Source organism: Aspergillus piperis, assembly GCF_003184755.1.
Source record: "Aspergillus piperis CBS 112811 unplaced genomic scaffold BO85scaffold_30, whole genome shotgun sequence".
Taxonomy (NCBI): domain Eukaryota; kingdom Fungi; phylum Ascomycota; class Eurotiomycetes; order Eurotiales; family Aspergillaceae; genus Aspergillus; species Aspergillus piperis.
The window spans coordinates 272,997-296,208 of NW_020291620.1; the positions used below are offsets into that span (position 1 = coordinate 272,997).

The 23,212-nt window shown below is 53.2% G+C and overlaps 8 protein-coding genes across 8 annotated transcripts; 4 read left to right on the forward strand and 4 right to left on the reverse strand.

Annotated features, from left to right (window-relative positions):
* Window positions 1-933: 933 nt before the first annotated feature.
* Window positions 934-3,091, reverse strand: BO85DRAFT_453925 (protein translocase subunit TIM50). The gene is made up of 3 exons (XM_025661160.1): window positions 2,687-3,091; window positions 1,908-2,627; window positions 934-1,852 (listed from the first exon to the last, which is right to left on the reverse strand). Exons 1-3 carry the CDS (start codon window positions 2,936-2,938, stop codon window positions 1,262-1,264), a joined length of 1,563 nt encoding a protein of 520 aa, XP_025510538.1. The 5' UTR covers window positions 2,939-3,091; the 3' UTR covers window positions 934-1,261.
* Window positions 3,092-3,246: 155 nt separating this feature from the next.
* Window positions 3,247-4,794, forward strand: BO85DRAFT_199982 (uncharacterized protein). Its single transcript, XM_025654522.1, has one exon. The coding sequence runs from the start codon at window positions 3,665-3,667 to the stop codon at window positions 4,613-4,615; it is 951 nt and encodes a 316-aa protein (XP_025510539.1). The 5' UTR covers window positions 3,247-3,664; the 3' UTR covers window positions 4,616-4,794.
* On the reverse strand, window positions 4,453-6,385 carry BO85DRAFT_453926 (proteasome regulatory particle lid subunit RPN11). Its single transcript, XM_025661161.1, has 4 exons — window positions 6,078-6,385; window positions 5,744-5,997; window positions 5,150-5,685; window positions 4,453-5,094 (listed from the first exon to the last, which is right to left on the reverse strand). The coding sequence occupies exons 1-4, from the start codon at window positions 6,138-6,140 to the stop codon at window positions 4,952-4,954; spliced, it is 996 nt and encodes a 331-aa protein (XP_025510540.1). The 5' UTR covers window positions 6,141-6,385; the 3' UTR covers window positions 4,453-4,951.
* A 107-nt stretch (window positions 6,386-6,492) lies between these two features.
* Window positions 6,493-9,166, forward strand: rpdA (histone deacetylase RPD3). Its single transcript, XM_025661162.1, has 4 exons — window positions 6,493-6,933; window positions 7,018-7,318; window positions 7,366-7,907; window positions 7,956-9,166. Exons 1-4 carry the CDS (start codon window positions 6,739-6,741, stop codon window positions 8,976-8,978), a joined length of 2,061 nt encoding a protein of 686 aa, XP_025510541.1. The 5' UTR covers window positions 6,493-6,738; the 3' UTR covers window positions 8,979-9,166.
* A 269-nt stretch (window positions 9,167-9,435) lies between these two features.
* On the forward strand, window positions 9,436-10,795 carry BO85DRAFT_453930 (60S ribosomal protein uL14). Its single transcript, XM_025661163.1, has 5 exons — window positions 9,436-9,500; window positions 9,841-9,891; window positions 10,145-10,391; window positions 10,468-10,545; window positions 10,620-10,795. Exons 1-5 carry the CDS (start codon window positions 9,487-9,489, stop codon window positions 10,650-10,652), a joined length of 423 nt encoding a protein of 140 aa, XP_025510542.1. The 5' UTR covers window positions 9,436-9,486; the 3' UTR covers window positions 10,653-10,795.
* Window positions 10,796-10,931: 136 nt separating this feature from the next.
* Window positions 10,932-12,635, reverse strand: BO85DRAFT_431361 (uncharacterized protein; the record flags this gene model as incomplete). The annotated part of the gene is made up of 1 exon (XM_025658333.1): window positions 10,932-12,635. The coding sequence occupies one exon, from the start codon at window positions 12,633-12,635 to the stop codon at window positions 10,932-10,934; it is 1,704 nt and encodes a 567-aa protein (XP_025510543.1).
* A 436-nt stretch (window positions 12,636-13,071) lies between these two features.
* On the reverse strand, window positions 13,072-16,227 carry BO85DRAFT_492950 (putative polarized growth protein (Boi2); the record flags this gene model as incomplete). The annotated part of the gene is made up of 3 exons (XM_025663808.1): window positions 13,072-15,857; window positions 15,929-16,072; window positions 16,170-16,227. 3 exons carry the CDS (start codon window positions 16,225-16,227, stop codon window positions 13,072-13,074), a joined length of 2,988 nt encoding a protein of 995 aa, XP_025510544.1.
* A 2,489-nt stretch (window positions 16,228-18,716) lies between these two features.
* Window positions 18,717-23,180, forward strand: BO85DRAFT_431368 (MIZ zinc finger domain protein). Its single transcript, XM_025658334.1, has one exon. The coding sequence runs from the start codon at window positions 19,034-19,036 to the stop codon at window positions 22,712-22,714; it is 3,681 nt and encodes a 1,226-aa protein (XP_025510545.1). The 5' UTR covers window positions 18,717-19,033; the 3' UTR covers window positions 22,715-23,180.
* The last annotated feature ends 32 nt before the right edge of the window (window positions 23,181-23,212 follow it).

Genomic DNA, 23,212 nt, shown 5'->3' on the forward strand with positions numbered 1-23,212 from the left:
AGGAGGGACCTCTCCCCAAAGCGGACTAGTGCTTGCGCGGATGGCCATTACATCAATCTGGGGCACGTGGTTGGTCGCCCTGACTGACTCAGCTGTGACTGAAATGCTCCCCACAAGTTGTTTTGGCAGATTCTACGGAGTAATACCAAGGCTTTTTTTCGATCGCGCGCGCTTCCAGAAACGCAAAAAGATCACCAAAGCCACCAGCCAGGCATACCTGCTTGGGCCTGTCAGCCTTCAATGACGGTGTGGATGATTTCTTCAATGAGTATGCACTTGTCGGCGCTTCCTCTCTTTTCCCCTCTCCCCTCCCAGCCCCAAACTATCCGATGCTGTCCCTCGGTCTTGTGATCTAGCCAAGTCGGACAAGTAGATAACTTGACTAGTGCGAGTACAAAGTACCATACTGAACTTGACAGTTATTTCAACTAGCCCATAGACCATATGCAATGAGTTAGACTCGCAATGCTACTAGTAATCATTGAATTACCATAATTATATAATTACTTACACTAGTAGTTCTATACTATTCGGTAGCAGCACTATATGCTAAAATATATATCTGGTACATCATCATATTGCAGCCAGAGCTTCGATTCTGGACGACAACTACCCAGCAAGGCCAACGATTAGAATGAAAGTCATTGCCTAGTGCATGCTCAGCGTTAGTAGACCTGATGGCATACTTGGTAAATCCGAGAGGGTGTTGGTAATGGAAAACGTGCTCACTACCACTACTCTTATACGATTCCAGGACTCAATGTTACCATTTGGTAACCATCAACAAGGATATTATATTTAGTTTCACTAACCATGGAATAGCTACAAATGTTACATGTTTTAGTCGCAAACGATTTTTTATAACTATATCTACTGATTAATATCCCCAAAGAAAAATACGATAGCTGTACAACTTGAAAGAAAAGACACAAGTCAAGGATAATGAAGGTTCTTTTTGACTTCATTAGTATTTATCAATTTATACACCGCAAAACCAAATACACAACCAAATGCTATTTTACAACGGAGACGAAAACCCGTGATGAATCGCGCAAGAGCCAACGAAACGAAAAAAGAACAAGAAAAACCCCTCTAATGTGAACCCCACATTCCCGAGACCATCGAGCAGATGGCATCTCGGATATACATTAAATAGCCCAATAAAATTCTTTTATGGGAAGTAAGCAGCGGAAGAGAGAAGAGAAGGTCATTGCGGGCGAGCGCTTCATGCGCCCCACCGCGTCATCGCTCAAGAAAGCATCTACTGCTGCTTAGGACCAGCACCGAACATGCCGGTGAAAGAGCCCTTCATCATGGCCATCTGCTCCTGGCGGGCCTTCTCCTCCTCCGCGGCCATCTCGGCCAGCCACTTCTCGCCGTTCTCACGGATCTCCTTCTCAATCATCTCGTAGTTCTTCTGGCCACGCTCACGGATCTGGTCCCACAGCATCTTACCTTGGGCCAAGCCCTCCGAGGGGCTCTGCTCGCCGTCCAGGGTGCGGGTGGACTTCAGGCCCAGGGCAGAGGCGAAGCTGCCCAGACCGCTGCGGGGGCGCTTCTTCTGCTCCTCGGCGAGCTCCTTCTCGAAGCGCTCGCGCATGGCCTTCTCACGCTTGGCGAATTCCACGGGGATCTGGGTGCCTTCGAAGGACTTGATGACGGGACGAACGTCCTCGACGCCCATACCAGCGATGTATTCGAGGAAGGGGATCATGCCGACGAGGGTCTTGTCCTTGGAGTCACCAAGCCACTTTTCAAGGATGACGGCATTTTCGGGCTGCAGGCGGGCGTGCTCCTCCTTGGTGTCGATCAAGATCACCTTGGATAGGTCGCGGTTGAGGTAGGACAGGTCCTAGTTGTCTGGGTTAGTCATGACTGGGAGCAAGGTACAGCCAACAGTGACATACCTTGATGTACTCTCCGTCCTTGTACTTGGTGGCTTCACGGAACAAGGGCCAGCGGATAATGCGGTAGGGGTCAAGCTTCCGGAGAACCTGATCAGCCATCATGCTGGGCACGCTGGTGAAGAGGACAAGTTCGTAGTACTGGTTGAGATAGCGGAGGAAGTAGTCGACACCAGGACGCTTGGCCACACGCCATCCATGCTCACGGCTCCACTCGCTGTGCACCAGGAGGTCCTCCAGACTCAGCACAAGGGTGTAAGGCTGACGCATGTTAGGATCCTCATCGGGCAGCAGCTTGGGGAAAGCAGGGTCCTTGTAGTAGCTGGTGATATCGCCCAAGCGGGCCTTGGCACGGTTGTACATGAGTCCGAAGCCCCAACCTGATGGCACATCGGGGTGGGCCTTCTCTTCCTCCTCGGTCTCCCAGTTGCGGCCCAGATAGGCCACACCACCAGCACCTGCCAGCAGGAACAGGACATACATCAGGTTGGCCATGCGAGCGCGCTTGCGATCGAGGGAGGATTCGTAGTTGGAAATGTCACGGCCACCATCATCGTAATCTTCCGCACGCGACGGGTCCTCTGTAAGGTTCAGCTTGCTTGGTCCGCGGTTCTTCGAGGCGGCTTCCAATTCTGCGGCAAGGGTGGAGGGAATGCCCTGGGTGAGATCGGGCAGGGGTTTTTGAGGAGCATCATTCTGGGGAGCTGTAGAGCCGGTCTGAGACTGGGAATAAAAAGTGTCAGAAGGTGTGTTGAGATTACCAGCGTCGTCATCAAACTCACGGCTTCGGTGGCCGGTTCAGGTTCAGCCTTGGTATCGAATTCGGCCTGCTCCGCGGAGTAGTCGTTCTGAGAGGGAGCCTTGGGCGACTGTTCCGACTTGGCAGACTTGACGGATTCGGGAAGCTTGTAGGGAGTCTTGGGCTTGGTGGACTTCGCATACCAACGCGAGTGGGCGACGGAGATAGTTGAAGCTCGAACGGTCGAGGTGAGGACGTTCGGCCTCGTCAGAGGCAGTACGGCACGACTAAGCATTATGAAAGTGAAAAGGGCATCTATAGATGAGCGGGAGAAGATGAGGAATACTCGCGCCGGAATGATATCACCACCGACACCAAGGAAGGTAAAAAGAGCACGGTTGGGGTGAAGTGAAGAACAATCAAGAATCAAGAAGCAAGTGGATGATCGGGGCCAGCAATGCCGGCGGTCTTCGGCGGAAACAGAAAAGTTCACGCACTGACCGTCGGGCGGGGTCACGCAGACCAACAGTGCAGTACTGGAAATTAGTTTAAATACCGGCGCGGAGATGCTTTCCTTTCCTTTCCTTTCTTCTTTTTTTCTCACAATTTGAAAGTTGAAACCCAGCTCATAAATTTGACTCATCAGGCCTTTCTCCTCCATGCGTGCCGGGTTGAATTAGGTTGGGGAGACCAATATTCCCACATCCAAGAGCCGCAGCGAAGGGACCCCATGCAGCTGCAGCCCCGTTGGTGGGATATATCCTCTTGTCCTTCATAAGTATTAGTGATGGATGCTATATCGTGTCGTATATGTCGTTAATTCTCGACTTCCAGCTCAATGCAACAATGGGATGATTCAGAAAAGAAAAGATCAGAACAGTTTCCAAGCATCCGAGGAGTTCACTCTCTAAAAGATCCTCATTCGTATCGTGGCGTATATTTCTTCTCTTCCATCTAGATCCGTTTGAGCGCAGTTTTTTTCTTCCTCTCTTGCCTCTTCAACCCACCACCACTACACAAAATGACCAATATGAACTCCCTCTCCCAAGCACTGGAAAAAGTCCGTTTGGACAACAAATCCACCACTGGCAAAACCGTCAAAGGCAAGCCCATCAAGAAACAACGTACGAAGAAAGCCCCCATCGAACCCTTCCGCTTCTTCGACCTCCCCTCGGAGATCCGTCTACGCGTCTATCACTTCGTGCTCTTCACCCCGAAACGCGGACGCAACCCGCGCCTAACAGGCAGCGTGGGCGCCTCGTCGAAGAAAAACCCTCCTATCTCCCCCACCTCCCACCGAGTCGCGCTATTCCTGACCTCCCGGCGCATGCACGATGAAGCCTCAGACTATTTCTACTCTACCCAAGTATTTCGTCTCTTCCACCTCCAGGATTACTCGCGTATGCCAACCATCCGGGCCATACCCCCGCGGTACCGCCCCTCCATCGCCACAGTCGAGTTAATCCTAGGATCGAGCTGGACAGCGCCACCGCGCGAATGGACCATCACACGCAGTCTGGGACTCGAGGAGATGGAGCGGATGCGCACGTTCAAAGTCTTTGTTGAAGTCGATCCATCGCATCCGGTGTTCGAGGGGTTCCGCATCTCGAAGGACTATTATACGGATTTTGCGGGCGATCTGCTCAAGGGTGTCCTGGAGAGGTTACCGAATCTGGAATACGTGGAGTTTGATGGCTGGCCATCTGTACGGAAGAGCGGTGCTCTGATGAAGAGATTGATGCATGAGGTCAGGTCGGCCGGGATAAAGATTGCGTGGGGTCCCGAACGGGGGTGGACGGATTATGATGGGGAGGAGTTCAGTGAAGATGCGTATGGGGTTATCGCGCATGAGAAGAAAATGCAGGAAAAGGCTCGTCGGAAGAAGGAATTAGAGGAGGCGCAGGAATTCGCCAGGTTGCATGGCCTGCCGCCGCCGCCACTTCCATTGTTTAATCCGTACCTCGATTATTGAGATGTGATCATGACGTGATGGGTTTGGGTCTTCATTTGGCATGATATGATATTGCGGCCTTGCGGGAGTTTAGATCGGTTGCTTTCACTGGGATTGCTTATATTAGATGCACATATACTTATACATAGATTCTTTAGACAATAAAGTGCACACTTTTTGTTGTTATTTGGTTCAAATCACTTGGTGTTGTCACTACTGGTGAATATATACCGGGTTGATACATATAACGTCATTCATTGATGTGTCTGCCAAGACCAGATGACCGTCCTGTACATGAAACCTGAGTTCAGGGAGTCTGAAATGGCATTAGGAAATATATGTTACGGTATGGTTGCTCTATAGTTCCTCATCAACCTCCATGCCGGTGCCATTCTCCTTGCCGTTTGATTGCCGTGCCACCGAGGCCTCCTTGTCAATCATCTGCCGCGAGACGGCTACGATGTTGTCCTCAATCAACTGCTGGCTCACATCTTCGATGTCTGCAGATAATCCAATCAGTAACAATATAACACAACGTGCAAGCGAGAAACTTACGCTTCTTGGGGTCGACCTTGCCGACGTATCTCGTCTTAAGCTGGTCCTTGGTGAGCGTGGTCTCCTCCTTGACGCGCTTCTCGTAGCCCTCGGCAAGGCTGACGAGCTGCTTCATGCGCTCAACATTGTGCTCGCCCTCTTCATGGAAGTCCTTCATCTGCAGCGCCTCCGTCCAGACGTGCTTGTGCAAGTTCATCAGCATGTTCTCCTCGAGACCGGTCTTGCGGTAGTCGATGGCAATGCTGTAGTAGTGGCGGTTGAGGCCGTGGATGAGGGCCTGAATGGACGGTTTGTTCAGATGACCCAAGTTGGATGTTGTTTGGCGGGGCTCCTGGCCCATGACGACGGTCTGTGGTTGGATGAGACGGAAGGCATCAATGACGACCTTGCCCTTGACGGACTGGATGGGGTCGACGACCACGGCAACGGCGCGGGGAGTGAGCTGTTCAAAGGATTGCTGAGTGTTGATATCGACGGACGAAAGCCAGCAGCCGAAACCAGGATGCGAGTGGTACCAGCCAACAACGGTCTCTGGTCTATAGCAGGATGCGTTAGGATAAGCCGGGTAGTTCGTGAGATACTTTTGGAGCTTACCGTCCAGTTTGCCTCAGCATGTCCATCATCTTCGTTTGGAAAACAGGGTCCACGGCTTCGACACTGACACCAGTACCACTTTGAGGCATGGCGAAAACGTCAACTACCCTAACTGTGTATTCGTCCACAAACTCTCCCAGCATCAGACCCATGACTTCCATGGGCACACCAGCCCGACCGTGTCTTAGCATCTTCAGCAGAGCGAGCGATGAGATGTGGACGGTTTCGGAGTTATCGATGAGGTTGGGGATATCCTGTACCTGCATTAGCCCATAGCCCCAAACGCTCTGGAGATCCGAGTGCCATGTCCGCTGCTCGCCTAAGTGTTACTCACTCCATTATTCCCTCCAACGCCCATACCCTGGGCTGCTTGGAGCATGCGATGCAAACGATCCATAGTGGAGACGGGGGGTTGGTTGAGTGTTAGTTATGTAGATGAGACCAGGATGACTTCCTACGCGGAAGCTCCAATCGGAAGGTTGAGTGGGGATATCAGAGCAAATTCGGTGATTGGAAAAGCTCAGATGTTGTATAGGCAAAGGGGATGCTCGAGCCGGTTCCGATGGAACAGTAAGCGAGGTTAGACAAAAGCTGAAGATGGGAAGCAGGTGGTGATGGAGGCGCAACTGGGGCGTGTGTAAGTAGTGACGGTCGAGCTTCCCAAGAAGCCTGACGAAGGCGGTGGAGCAGCTTGGGGTTCCGCCTTTGCGTCTCCCTTCGCTTCCTTTCGGTCTCCATCACTTATTGTCCGCCCCCGGCCATTGCTAATGTACTCCATTAGTGCCACTCTGTGAGAGTTATTCGACTGACTCACGTATAGGGTACTTTATCTGTCCTATTCATTATATTTCTTGTCTACCTGAGTGTCATCTGCCTCTTTTCTCTCCATCTGACGCTCTCATACAACCCCCCGAGAATTCACCGCGCTCAAGCGACATTCCTACGCATTGGTCTGAGTGAGGAATCGCCGTGTGCTTCGCACAGTGACCTTCGACATGAGTAACTCACTCGCACCTCTGGACCCCATTACCAATGGGTCGGCGGATCGCAATAAGAAAGTCGCCTATTTCTACGATTCCGATGTGGGAAACTATGCCTATGTCTCGGGACACCCGATGAAGCCTCATCGCATAAGGATGGCTCACAGTTTGGTCATGAACTATGGCCTTTACAAGAAGATGGAGATATACGTGAGTGATTATGGATGGTTATTATTGGCTCTGTTACAGGATCTCTGCAACGTCTTTTGAAAGTAGCGCTGACGCAGTCTACAGCGGGCGAAGCCGGCCTCGAAATACGAAATGACCCAGTTCCACACGGATGAGTACATCGACTTCCTTTCGAAGGTTACACCGGACAACATGGACTCCTTCGCGAAGGAGCAGAGCAAGTACAATGTCGGAGACGATTGTCCCGTTTTCGATGGGCTCTTCGAGTTTTGCGGTATCAGCGCGGGTGGTAGTATGGAGGGTGCCGCCCGGCTCAACCGCAACAAGTGCGACATTGCCGTTAACTGGGCCGGTGGTCTTCACCACGCGAAGAAAAGTGAAGCAAGTGGATTCTGTTATGTAAATGGTAAGTTTCGCGATACGCTATGCTGAGCCTTCGCTGACGCAACACAGACATCGTTTTGGGTATCCTGGAGCTGCTGCGATTCAAGCAGCGCGTGCTTTACGTTGATATCGATGTCCACCACGGAGATGGTGTTGAGGAGGCATTCTACACGACCGACCGTGTGATGACGGTGTCCTTCCACAAGTACGGCGAGTACTTCCCAGGTACGGGTGAGCTGCGCGATATCGGAGTGGGTCAGGGCAAGCACTATGCCGTCAACTTCCCTCTCCGCGATGGCATTGATGACATCTCCTACAAGAGCATCTTTGAGCCCGTTATTAAGAGCGTTATGGAATGGTACCGACCCGAAGCTGTGGTCTTGCAGTGTGGTGGCGACAGTCTTTCGGGCGACCGTCTCGGATGCTTCAACCTCAGTATGCGGGGCCACGCGAACTGTGTGAACTTTGTGAAGAGCTTTAACCTGCCCACCATGATTCTTGGCGGTGGTGGTTATACGATGCGAAATGTGGCACGTACTTGGGCCTTCGAAACCGGTATTCTCGTTGGTGACACCCTTGGGGCAGAGCTTCCATACAACGATTACTACGAGGTAGGTTCTTGTTTCTAGGTGATGACTATACACAGCTAACAGACTTAGTACTTCGCACCTGACTACGAGCTGGATGTACGTCCGTCCAACATGGACAATGCCAACACGAAGGAGTACCTCGACAAGATCCGCACGCAAGTCGTGGAAAACCTTAAGCGGACCGCCTTTGCGCCTTCCGTGCAGATGACCGAGGTGCCTCGAGAGCCTCTCGTGGAGGGCATGGACGACGAGGCAGATGCCATCTTGGACGATCTAGACGAGGACGAGAACAAGGACAAGCGCTTCACCAAGCGGCGCTTCGATCAGTACATTGAGAAGCCCGGAGAGCTTAGCGACAGTGACGACGAGGAGCTGGCTGGGGCCAACGGAGTCCGGCGGCAACCCAACGCGCTTAAGCGGAGAAACCAGGTCAACTATCGGAATCTCGATGTGAACGATTCGGGGCTGGAGAGCGGCATGGCCACGCCACAGGACGCGTCGTCCCTTCCTGACGATGACATGGACACGACTGCTGATGCGAAGATGACCGAGGCTCCGGAGCCGGAGACTGAGGCGCAAGCCACCCCCTCTGCGGCCGATGCGCCGTCCCGAGCAGATGAGGCCTCTGCGACAGAGCAGACAGAGATGGCAGTGGATGGACCAGAAACAACAGCGGCATCGGCGCCAATCTCCCGGCAACCGTCTCCCAAGCCCCAGGACGAAGACACCGCGATGGTAGATGCGGACGAAGCCGCACCGGAAACCGAGAAATCCGAAGCTGCACCTGAAGGCGCGGCTGACGAAGAAGAGAAGAAGCCCAGCGAGGAGGCCCCTGCAGCTGACAAGCCCGCTACGGAAGAGACACCTGCCGCAAAAGAAGAGTCACCTGCGAAAGAGACAATTGAGGCAGCCGATACGGCAGAAGCGGAGACCAAGCCTGCGGAGGCCAGTGAGCCGAGCGAGGCCAAGGACAAGACACCAGAGGCAGCCAAGGACGAGTCGGGTGAGGCTAAATCAAAGGAGCCCAGCGCGGAAGCCGCAGGAGCAACAGAAGCCGAGAAGACTGAGGAAGCAAGCAAGACCGAGGAGTGAAGCTGAGCGAGCAAGATGGGAACAAACGAACGACTGGCGCAAAGGCACGGGCGGATGGTGTTTGGGAACGAATTGATTTCTTACCATATTATTATTACATATTTGAGAGCATGAATGCCTAGTATTTTTAGAGCAGATTCAATAACGTGTATTTACCAATGTATTCCATATTGAGAGGACTACTACAACTGTCACCCCAGATAAGAAGTACGATAGCTGGTTATCAAAGATAACTAGTTAACTACGTTAGTCTAGACATCCTGACTCATATATGACTAATATACACTAACTGTATCGAGGCTAACTCTAGGGCAACCCTCTATCCGCATAAACCAACCAATGGGAGAGCACTGCCAAGATTTTACCCACGACGCACACTAAGCGAGAAGCAAATCGAAACCCGCGACCGAGTCTCTGAATCCGACGACACCCCCCGTTTCGACCGTCCGTCCGTCCCCCTTCCCTTGTCGCCCAGTTTTAATCCGACAACCCTAGATACACAGCCAAGATGTCTGCGAGAGGGTGAGTTATTCTTTTTCGTTGCTGGGAGATGTGTGGGAAAGAGAGACAGAGAGAGAGAGAGGAAGGAATCCGGACCGGAGATATTGAAAAGCTGCGGGAATGAGATGAGATGAGAGGAAGATAAAGATAGGATGAAGTGCTGCCTGGAGTTTTCGACTCGAGATTACACGGTCGGATCATGTTCGATATGCGACACATACGACATTGAAAAAGAGGCGGAATTAATGAATGAATGAATGAAAGTCCGGGAAAGAGCTGGAATACATATATGGAGATGGAGGGGATCTGATATACACGACATACAAGGGGCATGTTAAAGCTAACAAAATATCTTCAACAGACGCGGTGGTGCCTCCGGCAACAAGCTCAAGATGACCCTCGGTCTGCCTTGGTATGTCAACTCCAAATTTCTTTCCGTTCCAATCAATACACGCACACCCATTTTCGAGAGAAATATGCGATTCGATACAAAAATCAATCAATCAATCAATCTCGACAACAATCTTTTGATTCGAAACTCGAACAATACACAATATCCCCCATTCGATATCCCACTCTCTCAACACCATGATATAAAACCTACACAACGGACTCGAGAACACAAATGAAAAGAAGAATGAACACAGCTAATTTCTGCCTTACAGCGGCGCCGTTCTCAACTGCTGCGACAACTCCGGTGCTCGCAACCTGTACATCATCTCCGTCAAGGGTATCGGTGCTCGCCTGAACCGTCTCCCCGCTGCCGGTGTCGGTGACATGGTCATGGCCACCGTCAAGAAGGGAAAGCCTGAGCTCCGTAAGAAGGTCATGCCCGCTGTTGTTGTCCGTCAGAGCAAGCCCTGGAGACGCCCCGACGGTATCTACCTCTACTTCGAGGACAACGCTGGTGTTGTACGTACCCCTTGTCCCATATTTCCGCCATGTGGGTGAAGAATTGTGGCATATGGATACTAATGATTGAATTTAGATCGTCAACGCCAAGGGTGAGATGAAGGGTTCCGCTATCACCGGTCCCGTTGGTAAGGAGGCTGCTGAGCTTTGGCCTGTAAGTCATCCTTCTTTCTTCATCCCTAGTATATCAGCTAGTGGGAAAAAGTAACATGCTAATTGGATATCTAGCGTATTGCCTCCAACTCCGGTGTTGTCATGTAAAATGTGTTAAACCTGGAATTTGGAGCAAAGAAAAAAAAAAGCGATACCAAGGGCTTCTAGAACAAAGGGGGTGGTACCGGTTTTTTTTTTTAGTATGACCTAAGAACATTCTAAAAATGAAAAGGATTCATAAAAAATTTAAACCTGTCCACCTTTTTCTCTCTCCTATTTAATTCAAGATGTAACTGTAGATGTACGGATGTCTTTATGATATGAATTGATTGATCGGATGATCTATATAGATTCAGTGTTACTATAACTAGTATGTATGTATGTAAGTTATTGCTTTTTGAACTTTTTATCCGCTCTGGTGGTATCCTTTCCAGCAGAGACACCATTACCAGCTCCAATGATACTCGATCCGATATACAGTACCACCAATCCCAAAGTAATCACATCGACGACATGCACCGCCCACCAAAGATGCTGCACGCCTGCTGCGCACATCTGGATCTCGTACTTCCATTCCGTACCGGTGAACCACACCGATAGGAGTCCGGCGTAGCCTCCGTATTCTCCCATCATGGAGCGCATAGTCACTTCCCGGATGGCGGGGACGCCCAGGTCCCCTTCTCTTGTGATGCCGTGCTGATAGCGCAGGGCATCCCATTCCCAGCCAGGTGCGTCACCATCATCCTCGGTCTTGTCGTCACCATCTACCTCACCAACAGTGCGATTCACAAAATGCACCACATCACAGCCCGTATGATCGTGGCCCGTAAGAATAAGGCCCTTCCTCCCCCATCCGTTTCCGGGGACGGTGTCGTCCCCACTCATCCCGAAAATGCCCTCGAGGACAGCATTAGCGCTGGCGTACTGGCTTAGGTGGTTCTGTTCTTTGAGGCTGCCGGCGTAGAAGCGCGGGTTGCCGGCGGCGTCGCCCTTGGAGTCGTCGTCATCGTGGAAGGCGAAGAAGGGGGCGTCGGTGCAGATTCCTTCTTTCTTGTGGAGGGGGAGGTGAGTTAGGAGGAGCGTGAAAGTTTTCCCGCGCGGAGAGGAAGAGACGGATGGGCTTCGCTCTTCTAGTAGGCTGTTTAGGTATTCGTATGTGGCTGATTGGACTTCGGGGCTCAGGGCGGGGGTGTCTAGGACGAGACTGTTGAGGTTGATGAGGTGGATTGTTGGAACTGTTTCCTCTTCCTCATTACCTTCTTCAGAAGAAGGTAAGGTGAATTTAACATCCCAATCTCCCCTTCCAAACACCCTCTCGAATCTCTCAATCCGCGATGGACTCGCATCCCCCGCATATCCGACATCGTGGTTCCCCACGACGTTTACAACCCTCTTTGCCCACTCCCCATTATCAGTACCCAACATCTCTGTCCCCATCTCCCCGGTAATCTCATCATCCACTCGCACACCACCGCGGAACACCCGTTCCCAGTATCTCCGACCACGTTCGTCAAACTCCCCGTCACTCACCCATTGGCTCCCCACGAGATCTCCCAGCACGGTGACATGCGACGGCGCACTCCACCAGTGCATCGTGCGGTAGATATGCGCCAGGTAGTAGTCATTTCCGAGCAGGTCAAGGCGTTTGCGCGCGGCGCGGAATGCGCGGGGGAGGTCGGTGGAGACGAGGGAGCGGAGAACGGAGCGGAGGGTGTAGAGGGTGGCGGATGGAGGTTTCGTGCGGAGTGTAGAGGACAGGTCGGCGTAGTAGTTGGAGAGTTTGGCGGGGAGTTGATCGTGGGGTTTGGGGAGGGAGGTATCGCCTTCTAGTTGGGGGTCGGCGAGAACGAGGAGGCGGAAGATGGGAGAGGTCGCAGGTGAAGGAGGCGAGGGAGAGAGGTGGTGGCGGAGGGTGGAGAGGAAGGATGGAGAGAGGTGTGGAATCGAGAGGTGGGAGGAGGTAGAATCCTCTGGCAGAGGGAATGCGCAGCCATGGAAGACGGGGTAAAGATAGAGATAGACAGTGCTGGTCAGGGCCAGCGGGAGGAGGATGGCCAGCGCGTGGCGGAGGAGAAGGCGGAGGAGGGACATGGGGAGAGCCGCATCGATGGAGAAAAAGAGAGTGACTGGAATAGGAATAAAAGAAAGAAAGAAAGAATAGAATAGAAATAAACCAAGGAGTGAAACGGGGGTGAACGCACTCAATCAAGCCATCATCGTGTGGATTGTAAGAAGTAGAAGAAGAAGCGAGGATGAAACGGCGGTGATCAGTGACGCGGCCCGCCGATCCCCGTCGCTTATACTTTGATAGAAAATCTAATGATAAAGACTTAAACATTCAACATTCACATCCATATTACATCCTACATAGTAGACAGACAGACAGGCAAATAGGTAGACTCATTCACATATGAAAACATTCAAGCGGGGTATATCACATAAAACGCCAACCAGGCTGCGGGAAAAAGCAATACATCACACATATAACCAAATCAATCAATCAATCAATCAACCAATCCTCCATGGATTACTGCGAGTTCCGCTGCGACCCAGGAACTGACACCTCGTCCATCGCGACCGGACTCGCCGATCGATGCTCCTCCGCGTCCACATATACCGGCTCTGTCTCCGGATCCATGGACACCCCCTGGATTAACAGCCCTTGGCGATCTTGCTCCAGATCCGTCAAGCCGTCCTGTGCCTCCGTCTCTGTCTCTGGAGGAGCCACATCCGCTGTATTAGGCGATCCAGTCATCAGCGCTGGAGGACGCTGGTTCATCAGCCGCGCCTCTTTGAGACTGATCGTACGCTGCTTGTTCGTTGTCTCCACCGGCAGCGCCATGTCCCGCTCAATCGTCGCCTTCATCAACGCCGCCATCCACAGTCGACCCTCCTGCACGTTGTCCACTTGAAAGTAATGTATCGCTGGCTTAGTAAACTGCACAGTCCGTGATGTGCCTGACTTTGGCGGCACTAGCTTGAAGAAGAACGGCCCTTCACCAGCTCCCTTGGTCGCCCGAAGGGCCTCTGCTGCAGCCTTATCGGACGAAGCTCCATCCCCCTGGCTCAATTGACTGGCCGGGGTCGGCGATGCGGTCGATCCCGTGATGGTGGCATGGAGGGCCACAATGGGATCATTGTCTGCGCGCAACACTCGATGAGCAGTTATGTCAATTAAGCCACGCTCCTCCGTATCCTGTTCCGAATAGTAGTACGACAGACGCCGCCCCCGCAGGACAAAAAGACGGGGTTTCCACGTCGTCATCAGGTTGGAAGACCGCTTCTTCATCCACCCAAAGTAATCGCATCCCACCATCTGCTCCTGTGGGGACTTCTTCTCCAGCCCGCGGATATACGCGCTCGTGTCTTTCTTCGACTTGACACCCGCCTTGACGGACGGCCGGGATCGAGGCCACAGGCCACCCTCGGCGGTCTTGTTTGACCCATCGGTGCTGTGTCGCTCCGAGCTCTTGGACGTCGAAGGGGTGGTCGACCCGGTCCGCGCCGACGGATCGTTGTCCCGAACGGGAGAGGCCGGCGGCGGCGTCGACGTATCAATTCCCTTCGGCGCCACGTCAGACGAAGCACGAATTCCCATGGCACGCCGGAATTTCGGTCCCGCACCCTTGAGCTGAGGCAAGGGTACCCCGGACGAGCGCGAGGAGTCGCTGTCGGACTTGCCAAACAGCGGGCCAAACAAGCCTAATGCACCGCTGGGTCGATCCTCCACTGCGGAAGCGGGTGCTGACTGCTGTCCTCGGCGGTCAACGATGCGAGTGCTCAGACTGCGGAGACGGCCCTTGGGCACCGGGCTGGTGTGAGATTTGGCCGGAGGGTTCATCTGCTTCACAGACTCCCGGATCGAGTCCATGCTGCCGATGCGCGAATGGCGCTTGCCAACGCGGAGCTGGTCATTCGTCATGTTGGATGCCCGAGAGTCCGCACTGCCCGCAGCAGATTGACGTTTCTGTAGGCGCCGGTTCTTGCGCATGTCTCCCTCGGGCCCCGAGAAGTAGCCCCGGTCCAATTCGTCGGTGACGGAGACAGCTGGATCAGACCCATTCGAGTTGGAGGGGCGGTGACTCAACTGGGAGAAGAAACCCATGTCCTGCGGGTGAGACGTGCCGGCTGCAGTTCCCGGACGAGGAGGCAGCCGCTGAGCGCCGCTGGCCAGAGTCCAGCCGCGATCGAATGAACTGCGCTTGCCGATGCCTGGCGACCCTTCCAGAGCACCCGAGTACCGGTTCGTCGTGTCGATGGACGAGTGGCGTCGGGAGTGGTTGATTTCGCGGATGGAAGCAGCCGACGGTCGGCGAGAATGGCTCACGTAGTTGGGTGTCTGCGGCGTGATCGGCGAGCTGGTGTTGCTCTGCATACTGCTGCTGACCAGGCGGGGGTGCTGGGTGCCGCTCGACCCTCGCAGCGTCGGGATCCTGGGCAGGAGCGGGCCGGTATGGCTGGCGCGACTGAGTGTCCGTTCCTCTGGAGGAGCGGGAACAGCAGCCACTGAACCGCGAGGGTGGTGTTGAGACGAGGAGTTGACGCCCTTGATTTCGTCCTGGAATGCTCGAATTTTGTGCCAGGTCTTCAAACGCCGCCCCATGACGCCAAAATCAAACTCCTTCATGAAGATAAAGTCCTGGTTCATGTCCAGTAACACATCGCCCGTGATCTCCTGATCCTCAAAGATGCCGCAATGCTTGTCCTCGATACCCCATTGCCGCAACTGCTTGGCCGTTTCTGCAGGCGTCCACTGCCGGACCTGCTCTTCACGCGGCTGGTTCTCTTCTTCCTCATCGGTTTCGTGCCCATTGATATACGACATCCGGTGCTCGAAGTGGCTACTGTACTCGCTGGCCGAGTCGTTCATGTGCTTGGATTCCTGACCAGCCACACTATGGCGCGGCGTGCTCAGATCGGTGATGTGCTCGTCGATCACGCTAAGCGTCTCGTTCATGACCGGGCTGTCCTGGCCATTGGCATGGTGGCCGTCCATGGTCTGTCGGATTGACTGTTGGATATCGATGCTCATCGTGGAGGTTGGTAGAGGAGAGGAACTGGAGCGGTTCTGCTGTTTCGGAGAAAGTGCTGGGGCGACGGGACCCCCTTGCAATTCTGGAGCCCGCAGGTCCGAGGCACTGGTATGGCGAGAAACATGCGGGGTGGATTCGCCGCTCTGGGGAAATGAGAAGGAGTCTGTGGCTTCCAACTGGCTCGATTCGGAATCCGTCCCGGCCTCTGAGGCCAGTGCGGTCATGCCATCGGCATCTAGCCGCTGTCTGGTGGGAATCCTCGGGGCAGTAGTGGTGTAAACTGGAACAGAAACAGAAGTTTCCAGTCAGTCACATGCGGTCGTGCGGATTATAGGCGCTCAAGTTTCATACCTCCTGGGAAAAGACCAGTTGAGCCCGTATTCAAATCCTTGCCTAGATACCACCCATCTCCAAACCCATCATCCAGCTCCACGAGCTCAATTTTCTCTCCGCGGCGCAAGGTGAGTTCATCAGGGCCACGCGCATCGAAATCATCTGGCACAAATGGTTAGCAAACCAACCCGAATGGAAGATAGACAGGGCGGGGGTCGCACACAGCGACCGAGGTAGGGAGCAAGAAATTGCTACTTACGAACGACGAGAAGCAGGTCGCCAGGCGTTACCCCACGAGGAGGCGTTGTGAGAGCCATTGTGTACCCTCAGGTAGTGGTCGAGGATCGCGAGAAAGTGGAAGCGAGGATGTGACGGAAGGGGGGAATGACGAAAGGGAGGCCGGTTAAAGCGCCCAAGTGGGGGGAAGCAAGCAAGAGAGCGACAACACAGATGGGAGGGGAGGAATTGCGCCGGACATGGGGCAAGCCGCCCTCCCGGGTAATTTAAAAAAGCAGAATTGGGGACGGAGATGAATGAATGAGAGGCGATCCAAGTCCAGAGAATGGAGGTTGGGTCAGAGGAATGTGACTAGACAAAGTTAAAGCTTGACGGGGGAAGGTCGGAAAGGAATCTGGCACGCGGCGAAGCGAAGATGGAGTAAGGTAAATGAGGAAGAACAGGTAATGGGGTTCCGGGATTTTAGCTAATCGATGGAAGTGGAAGGAGAAGTAGATAGTGGGTGGATAGTGGATGATAGTGGATAGTAGAAGGAGGGTTTATGTTAAACAAAGCTTCCGTCGACGAGGGTTCGAAGGATTAATTAAATGAAGATGGCCAGAGCTTCTTTGGTGAGGATTGATGCAGCGCTGGGAAGCAGGCTTTGGCAGGGCGATTCGCGGTCTGACGTGTAGACGACGACGACGACGAAGACGAAGGCCGAGGAAAGGGAGAGAGGGAGTACAGAAGAGTACTAAGTAGCTGTAGCGAGGATGGACAACCGCAGCAGGTGAAGCCGATAATAAGACAGCGACGATCCCCGCCGGTCTGAACTGCAACCCGCAAAGCAAATCAGATCACGGCCGCAGACTTGCAGGCGCTAACAAAGGCGGCTAGTTTTTTGGGGTGGATCGGTTTGGAAAGGTTGATGTATCCGAGAGAGGGAGAGAGATAGATAGATGGAGATGACATGAAATAAGAAAAAAGAAAAAAAGGGTAAAAAGAGTTCAGAGTATGAGTGAAGGGAAAGGGAGAGGGAGAGAGAGAAAAGTCTCGATGCAAAGTAAACCATGGAAGCGGGGGATACGGACAACCAAATAAATATCAAATCGTTACCGGTTTGGGCAGAACCAGAACCAGAACATTTATTATTATCATTATATTATGGACTACTAAACGACGACGACGACGACCACCACCACCACCACCACCACCACTACTACTATCTACTTACCACTAACAAATCAGCCTGTCTTTTCAAATTTATGAGCAGCATCATCCTTTCCCCCCATCAGGCACCACATTCATTTCACTGGCACTCACTACAGACCAAGAAGTATGAAACAGACTATGAGTGGCATGTGCTGACTTGTTCGCTGTCTTGACTGGAGCCAACGGATTCATTCCGACAACTGGCAGCCCCTTCATCCGGAGAGAAAGTGAGGCCATTGCCCGGTCAGGTTGAGTTTCGCCTTATTGACAGACTACTTGCCAGCTACTCCTACTTTCTATGGTGTCTACTATGAAGTCTTGGGTCACTGCTAAGTAGACCCTTCTTGCTTCTTGCTCCTCCCAACTAGTACTGCGTACTGTACTACACAGTATGGAGTGCTACTACTAATCTAGTTGGGAGACGATGGGTCCCAAAGGCACCAATTCTCTCTCAGTCACTCTCACTCTCACTGCCTCTCCCTCTCCCTCTCTTGAACCATCTACTTTACTAACTTACTAATTATTACCACTGCCCAGGAATAAGAAATAAAAAGAAAAGAAGAACACATTACCCACCGAGCGAACATGTTTTAGTTCCCATGGCCTCCCCTGCAGGATCGACATTCCAATGCTCGGATCAGTCACGCATTCGGATGGCCAACGAGTCGATGCATCGCATTCAGCGCCAGTCCATTGCCTATTTATAAACAAACAGGCGGACAGGTCGATCGCAGGAATCCTATGTTTTCGCGGTCCGATGTATTCCTCTACTACATCTTCGTACGACTTCCCTTTACAATGGAGTACTAGTCAGTACAATAGACTAGTCAATACATTCTCTCCACCTGATTCAGATCAGGAATGACTCTTCTCTTCCAGTTCCATACGTCAATCTTCGATTCGATGGCATGCTGGCCTGCATGGCTGCTGCTGCTGCTGCCCTAACACCAGAGGCCAGATCACGCTCCTGCTATCCCCAAAAACCTTGCTCAATCACACTCACTCACAGTCCCTCTTGCCCTCGGCATTCACCCATTCATTCATGTCCATATTCATGCTCATTCGTGCTCATACCTGCATCCGTAAGCCAAGCTGGATTCCGGGATCTCCCATCATCGCATCATCAATCATGCACTGGGATAACCTTGCTTGTTGAATTGTCATTCGCCCCCTCCCCCCCGTACTTTGGGTCGCGATTACTTCCCATCGCTTCCCATTGATCTGTATACTTTCTCATCACTATAGCCCATAGGTACATCTATCACTACTTTAAATTAAGTGGGAATCTCTCCTTCTTCACCCCTCCACCCAGCTCCAAGTATACGGGTAGATCGCGTCGCCGTACTTTTGTCCCGACTAAAATCTCATGCAGTTATTGCAGTAAGTACGGTAGAATTTTATCGTATTCACTGCTTTGTATATATCTATATCTCCACTGTACATCCACATACTTTCTCTCCCCGAGGCATTCTCCCCGACTCAGCGGCATCTTCTTTCCAAGTCAAGTGGAATCCCTTCCTAGTCGATGCTGGCTGGCGCGCCTATTCGGAGAAGAGCAGGAGGTTCTTCGAGACGCTTCCTTTGCATTATCGGCGCCAGGACATTTCCATTCCTTTTTAGCTTTTCCTCTCTCAACCAGTCCTCCACCCCACAAATTACCTTTCCATCCTGCTCTCTTCCCCGGAAAATGCCAGGATGATTCCGCCCGGTAATCGCCGCGGCGATCCCGCGAATCTTGGCTTCAAATCAAGTAATTCAACTGCCCATTTATTTCTAGGAGGCGTCCAACGATCCTGGATGCGTGGTGGTGCAGCAGCAGCAGCTGCTGCTGCCGCTGCTGCCACTGCTCCTCAATCTCCTCACCTTTCTTCCACCACTTCGACATCCCCTTCAAGTGCGTCTACGACCGATTCAGCTGCTAGTACTGCGAGTGCTGCGACAAAGGGTACGGCTTCTACGGCAGTATCGGCTGCTTCGGGGGGCCCAGTTGGGAGTCCACGGCAGACGCGTCGGCGGGAAACGCCTCCTCGTGAGCCGCCCGTCGGCCTCACTACTACTACGGCCACCTCCACCTTCACCTCCACCGCCGCCTCATCTTCGCCCTCTTCCTCCACCATCACTTCCTCCGCCCCCGCCGCGAACCCTTCCCCTCTTCCTCCCCTCGGTCCGATGGCTCAACCTGACCCTCTTCAGGCCATCTCGGGGTCAGACGGGAGGAATGAGAAGGAAGCTCAGCCTAATCGCGGTGCCCCAATCCTACCCCCGCTTCGCAGCATCACCACCGCCATCTCTTCGACCCCATTAAACTCAGCGACGCCGACCCCCGTGACTGCTATCCCCCCGCGGACTTTCCAGCCCAACGCGCTTCCGTCCCCCGATCCCACTCTTCCACGTTCGCATGCCAGCCCAGTCAGTGCCATTGATCGCCATGGAGGAACGATTGGACCGGTTGGACTTGGTTCCTCCTCCCTAGCAACTCTGCCTTCCCCTCCGACGGGAGATACCCCGCCAATGTCTATCAATCGGCCACAGGAACCACTGTCCGGAGGACTGCCGACACCTGCAACAGTAGCCAATACCGTCATTCTGCCGGACCCGGTTCAAGGGGGCACCGTCACGCTCAGAGATCAATCGCAAACAGCTGGCAACGCCGAATCGCGACCACAACTGCCTGGACCTGGCGATCCTTCGGCGCGTCCTCAACCGGGCTCCTGGATAGGCATACCAGCATCGCACCTGTCTCAGGATTTCCAGCAACCGCCTGTCATCCGACCGGTTCCTATGTTGCCTATTGACCGGACGCTGTGCAAACAGTGGCTGGAGAAGCTGGAAACTTTTGCGGCTGAAGCGACTCGCAACAAGATAATCTCTGAGGTCATTGAGTCGCCGCGCGTTCGCCTGCTGCAGAGCGCCCTCCTGGACAATGACCCCGTCTACCTGGCTCTGCACCAGATGTATTGCATGGCATCCTACTCTCCCTCAGAACTGCGCACATTACCAGGCTTCGGTCCGGAGCAGGAGAGAGGATTTGCCGTGGTCAAGCAGCTTCTGGTGGATAACCGCCGACTTTCCGGAGACTTTCTGCTGTTCTGTGTGAATTTCCCGGAACCAATGCAACAGCTGCTAGCTCTTCCCTGGTGGCGGGATGCTTTAGCGCAGGTCATGAATTCCTTGGTCCTCCTCTCTCAAAGATGGGACACTTTTGAGCAGATTACGCGCAGGCGTGGTCTGCCGCCATTAATCGAGGAGATCATAATGACTTTCGACATCCGATCACATGTCACGCAGTACAACATCTTCCTGGCACTGTATCGTCGACTTCCTCTGCAGAACGGAGAGCACAAGCTTTTTGACATCTTCAATCGAGACGCCAAATACACAGATGAGCGTTTGGACTCTCCCAAGCCAGTGTCGGCATTGCGCGCCAAAAAGGAGAGAGACATCATTCTCTCCATGTATCACAAAGAACTCACATCCACTCCCCAGGCAACCACTGCAAATCAGCCTCACATTCACTCGCAACCGGTGGGGTCCCCCCGAGGCGCACCCCCTCACCTCCCTCAGCATCCCACATCAGCTGTGCCCGGATATGAGTCAAGGAGGAGCTCTCACGTTCCGATGCCTGGAAACGGACCTGTTCCTGCTCCAATGGCATACCCCTCGCAGACATACAACCCGCATTCGCCTCGCATGGTTCAGATGCCTCACCACCATCAACTATATCACCACCATAATCCTCCTTCGACGAGTTATCCACCACAGGTGGTGCCTTCGCAAGCGCAAACCATTCACCCAAGCCCCGTAAATACTCGTCCGCAAGGCCCAGTTCCCCCACAAACAATGTTACTTCCCTCGCAAGTAGCGTCGCCACACTCCGCCGGCGCCAGCGTTCCGACAGGAGTAGTCCCCTCAACAGCGGCTACTCCTGGTCTGTCCCCTCTTTCGCATGCCCCTGCTTCCGCTCCTACTCTCGCCTCGCCTCCTACTCCAGCTTCGGCCTCGGCTTCGGCTTCGGCTCCGGCTCCGGCCCCTACACAACGACGACGTGGCCGCCCCTCACGCTCCGCGCAGGCGAACAACCAGACCCCGACGCAGTACAGGCTGATGCCGCAGGCAAGCATGCCGAATCAGGGGGGCCCTCTTCCCTCTCCTTCGTCAATGGTCACTCCGCTTTTGCCTCCGCCAGGTCCACTTCCGCCGTCAAACCCACGACCTCATTCGCTGCGGGACGGACTGCATCAGGCCCATCTGCGTGGTCCTGTCAATCGCCTTGTCACTCACACTCCTGCCGGCCCGCAAGAGACCCCACTCTATCAATACTTTGATTCCTTCGCCGCCAACCCAACTCCGCTGGGCCAGGGCCAGTGGGATTGCCGCTTCGACTGGACGTTCAATCTGACCAAGTCGGACGTTGAGCGACTTGCGAAGATCGACCAACACGGTGGTAAACTGCAAGCGACCCGTTTCATGACAAACGGCCAGCGAATTTTCCGCCTGCGATGTATTCGAATCAACCCGCCAGCAAAAACTATAGACGACCACATCTGGTGCACTACCGAGACATGCTGGCCCAGCGTGGTTTACATCTTCGTCAACGAGGTGGAACTTTTCGCCCGGCGTCGGCAGCACAATGGCAAAGATATACCCCTCGAAATCACGGAGCAACTGCGTGAGGGTCCCAATACGGTCTCCATGCACTTCCTTCGCAGCCCGGCCGAGATGAGGGATCATCTGTATGCTGCGGCCGTCGAGATTCTCAATATCTCTGACCTGGTGTCAGCTTTGGACGCGGCACAGATCCTTCCTGCGTCGGAATCTTTGCAGCAAATTCAAAAGCGACTGACACCCAATCCCGATGATGAAGTCAGCATTGTGAGTGAAGACCTGGTCATTGATCTCGTCGACCCCTTCACTGCCCGTGTCTTCAACCGGCCTGTCCGCGGTCGCTTGTGCACCCATCAAGAATGCTTCGATCATGAGACCTACATCACCACCCGTGCTTTGAAGTCAGGGCGACGTACCCTACGAGAAGACTGGAAATGCCCTATCTGCAAACAAGACGCGCGCCCTCAGATGCTCTTGGTCGATGGGTTCCTCTTCAATATTCGCGAAGAACTGTCTCATACGGACCGGCTAGAGAATGCACGCTCGATCCGCGTCAAAAGGGACGGATCATGGACAGTGAAGTCAGACACTGGCTCATCCACAGACCGGACCTCCGCGAGTGCCGCCGCTCCAACGTCTGTGCCCCCGAAGCGTAAATCCAGTGATGCAGCGGCGTCTATGTCTCCTGCGTCGCAAAGGCCCAAATGCGAGCGCACGACATCCGACACTCTCATCCGATTTTCCGAACCGAAGGTGATCGCATTGGATTAGCGTGCGCCTGCATGCTTGTCTTCTATGTGATTCTATGGCGGAAAACAAAATTGCTCCTTTCTACGTGCCAAATTGATACCAGCCTCATTCCTTTCTTCCTTACTTTTTCCTTTCTATTTTCTTCTCATGGTTCTTTGCCATTCTCCTAGCCAACTGCTGTTGAGTTTCATTTCTCTACGACGCTACTTCCTAGCGTTGAGTCCTGTATGAGATACCCAATTTTTTTCTTTTGCACGATTTGTACCTAGATAGTTGCCGGCGTCTTCGTCTTCAAACCCTCTTTGCTTGACTATTCTGATTTCTTTCAACAAGTTGTCTTGCCATGGGAGGTTTGATCTAGGGCGTTTGTTTGTACCTAGAGGCGGGGACCCGGTGTCTTGTTGTTTCTAATTTCCCTTCTTCTTCTTGTGCATACTACCTTTTTCAAAAGCAATTCGGAAACCGATGCTGGTTGTCGATTATTTTGATTTTCGTATTCTTAAGCAGTAACAAGTATTG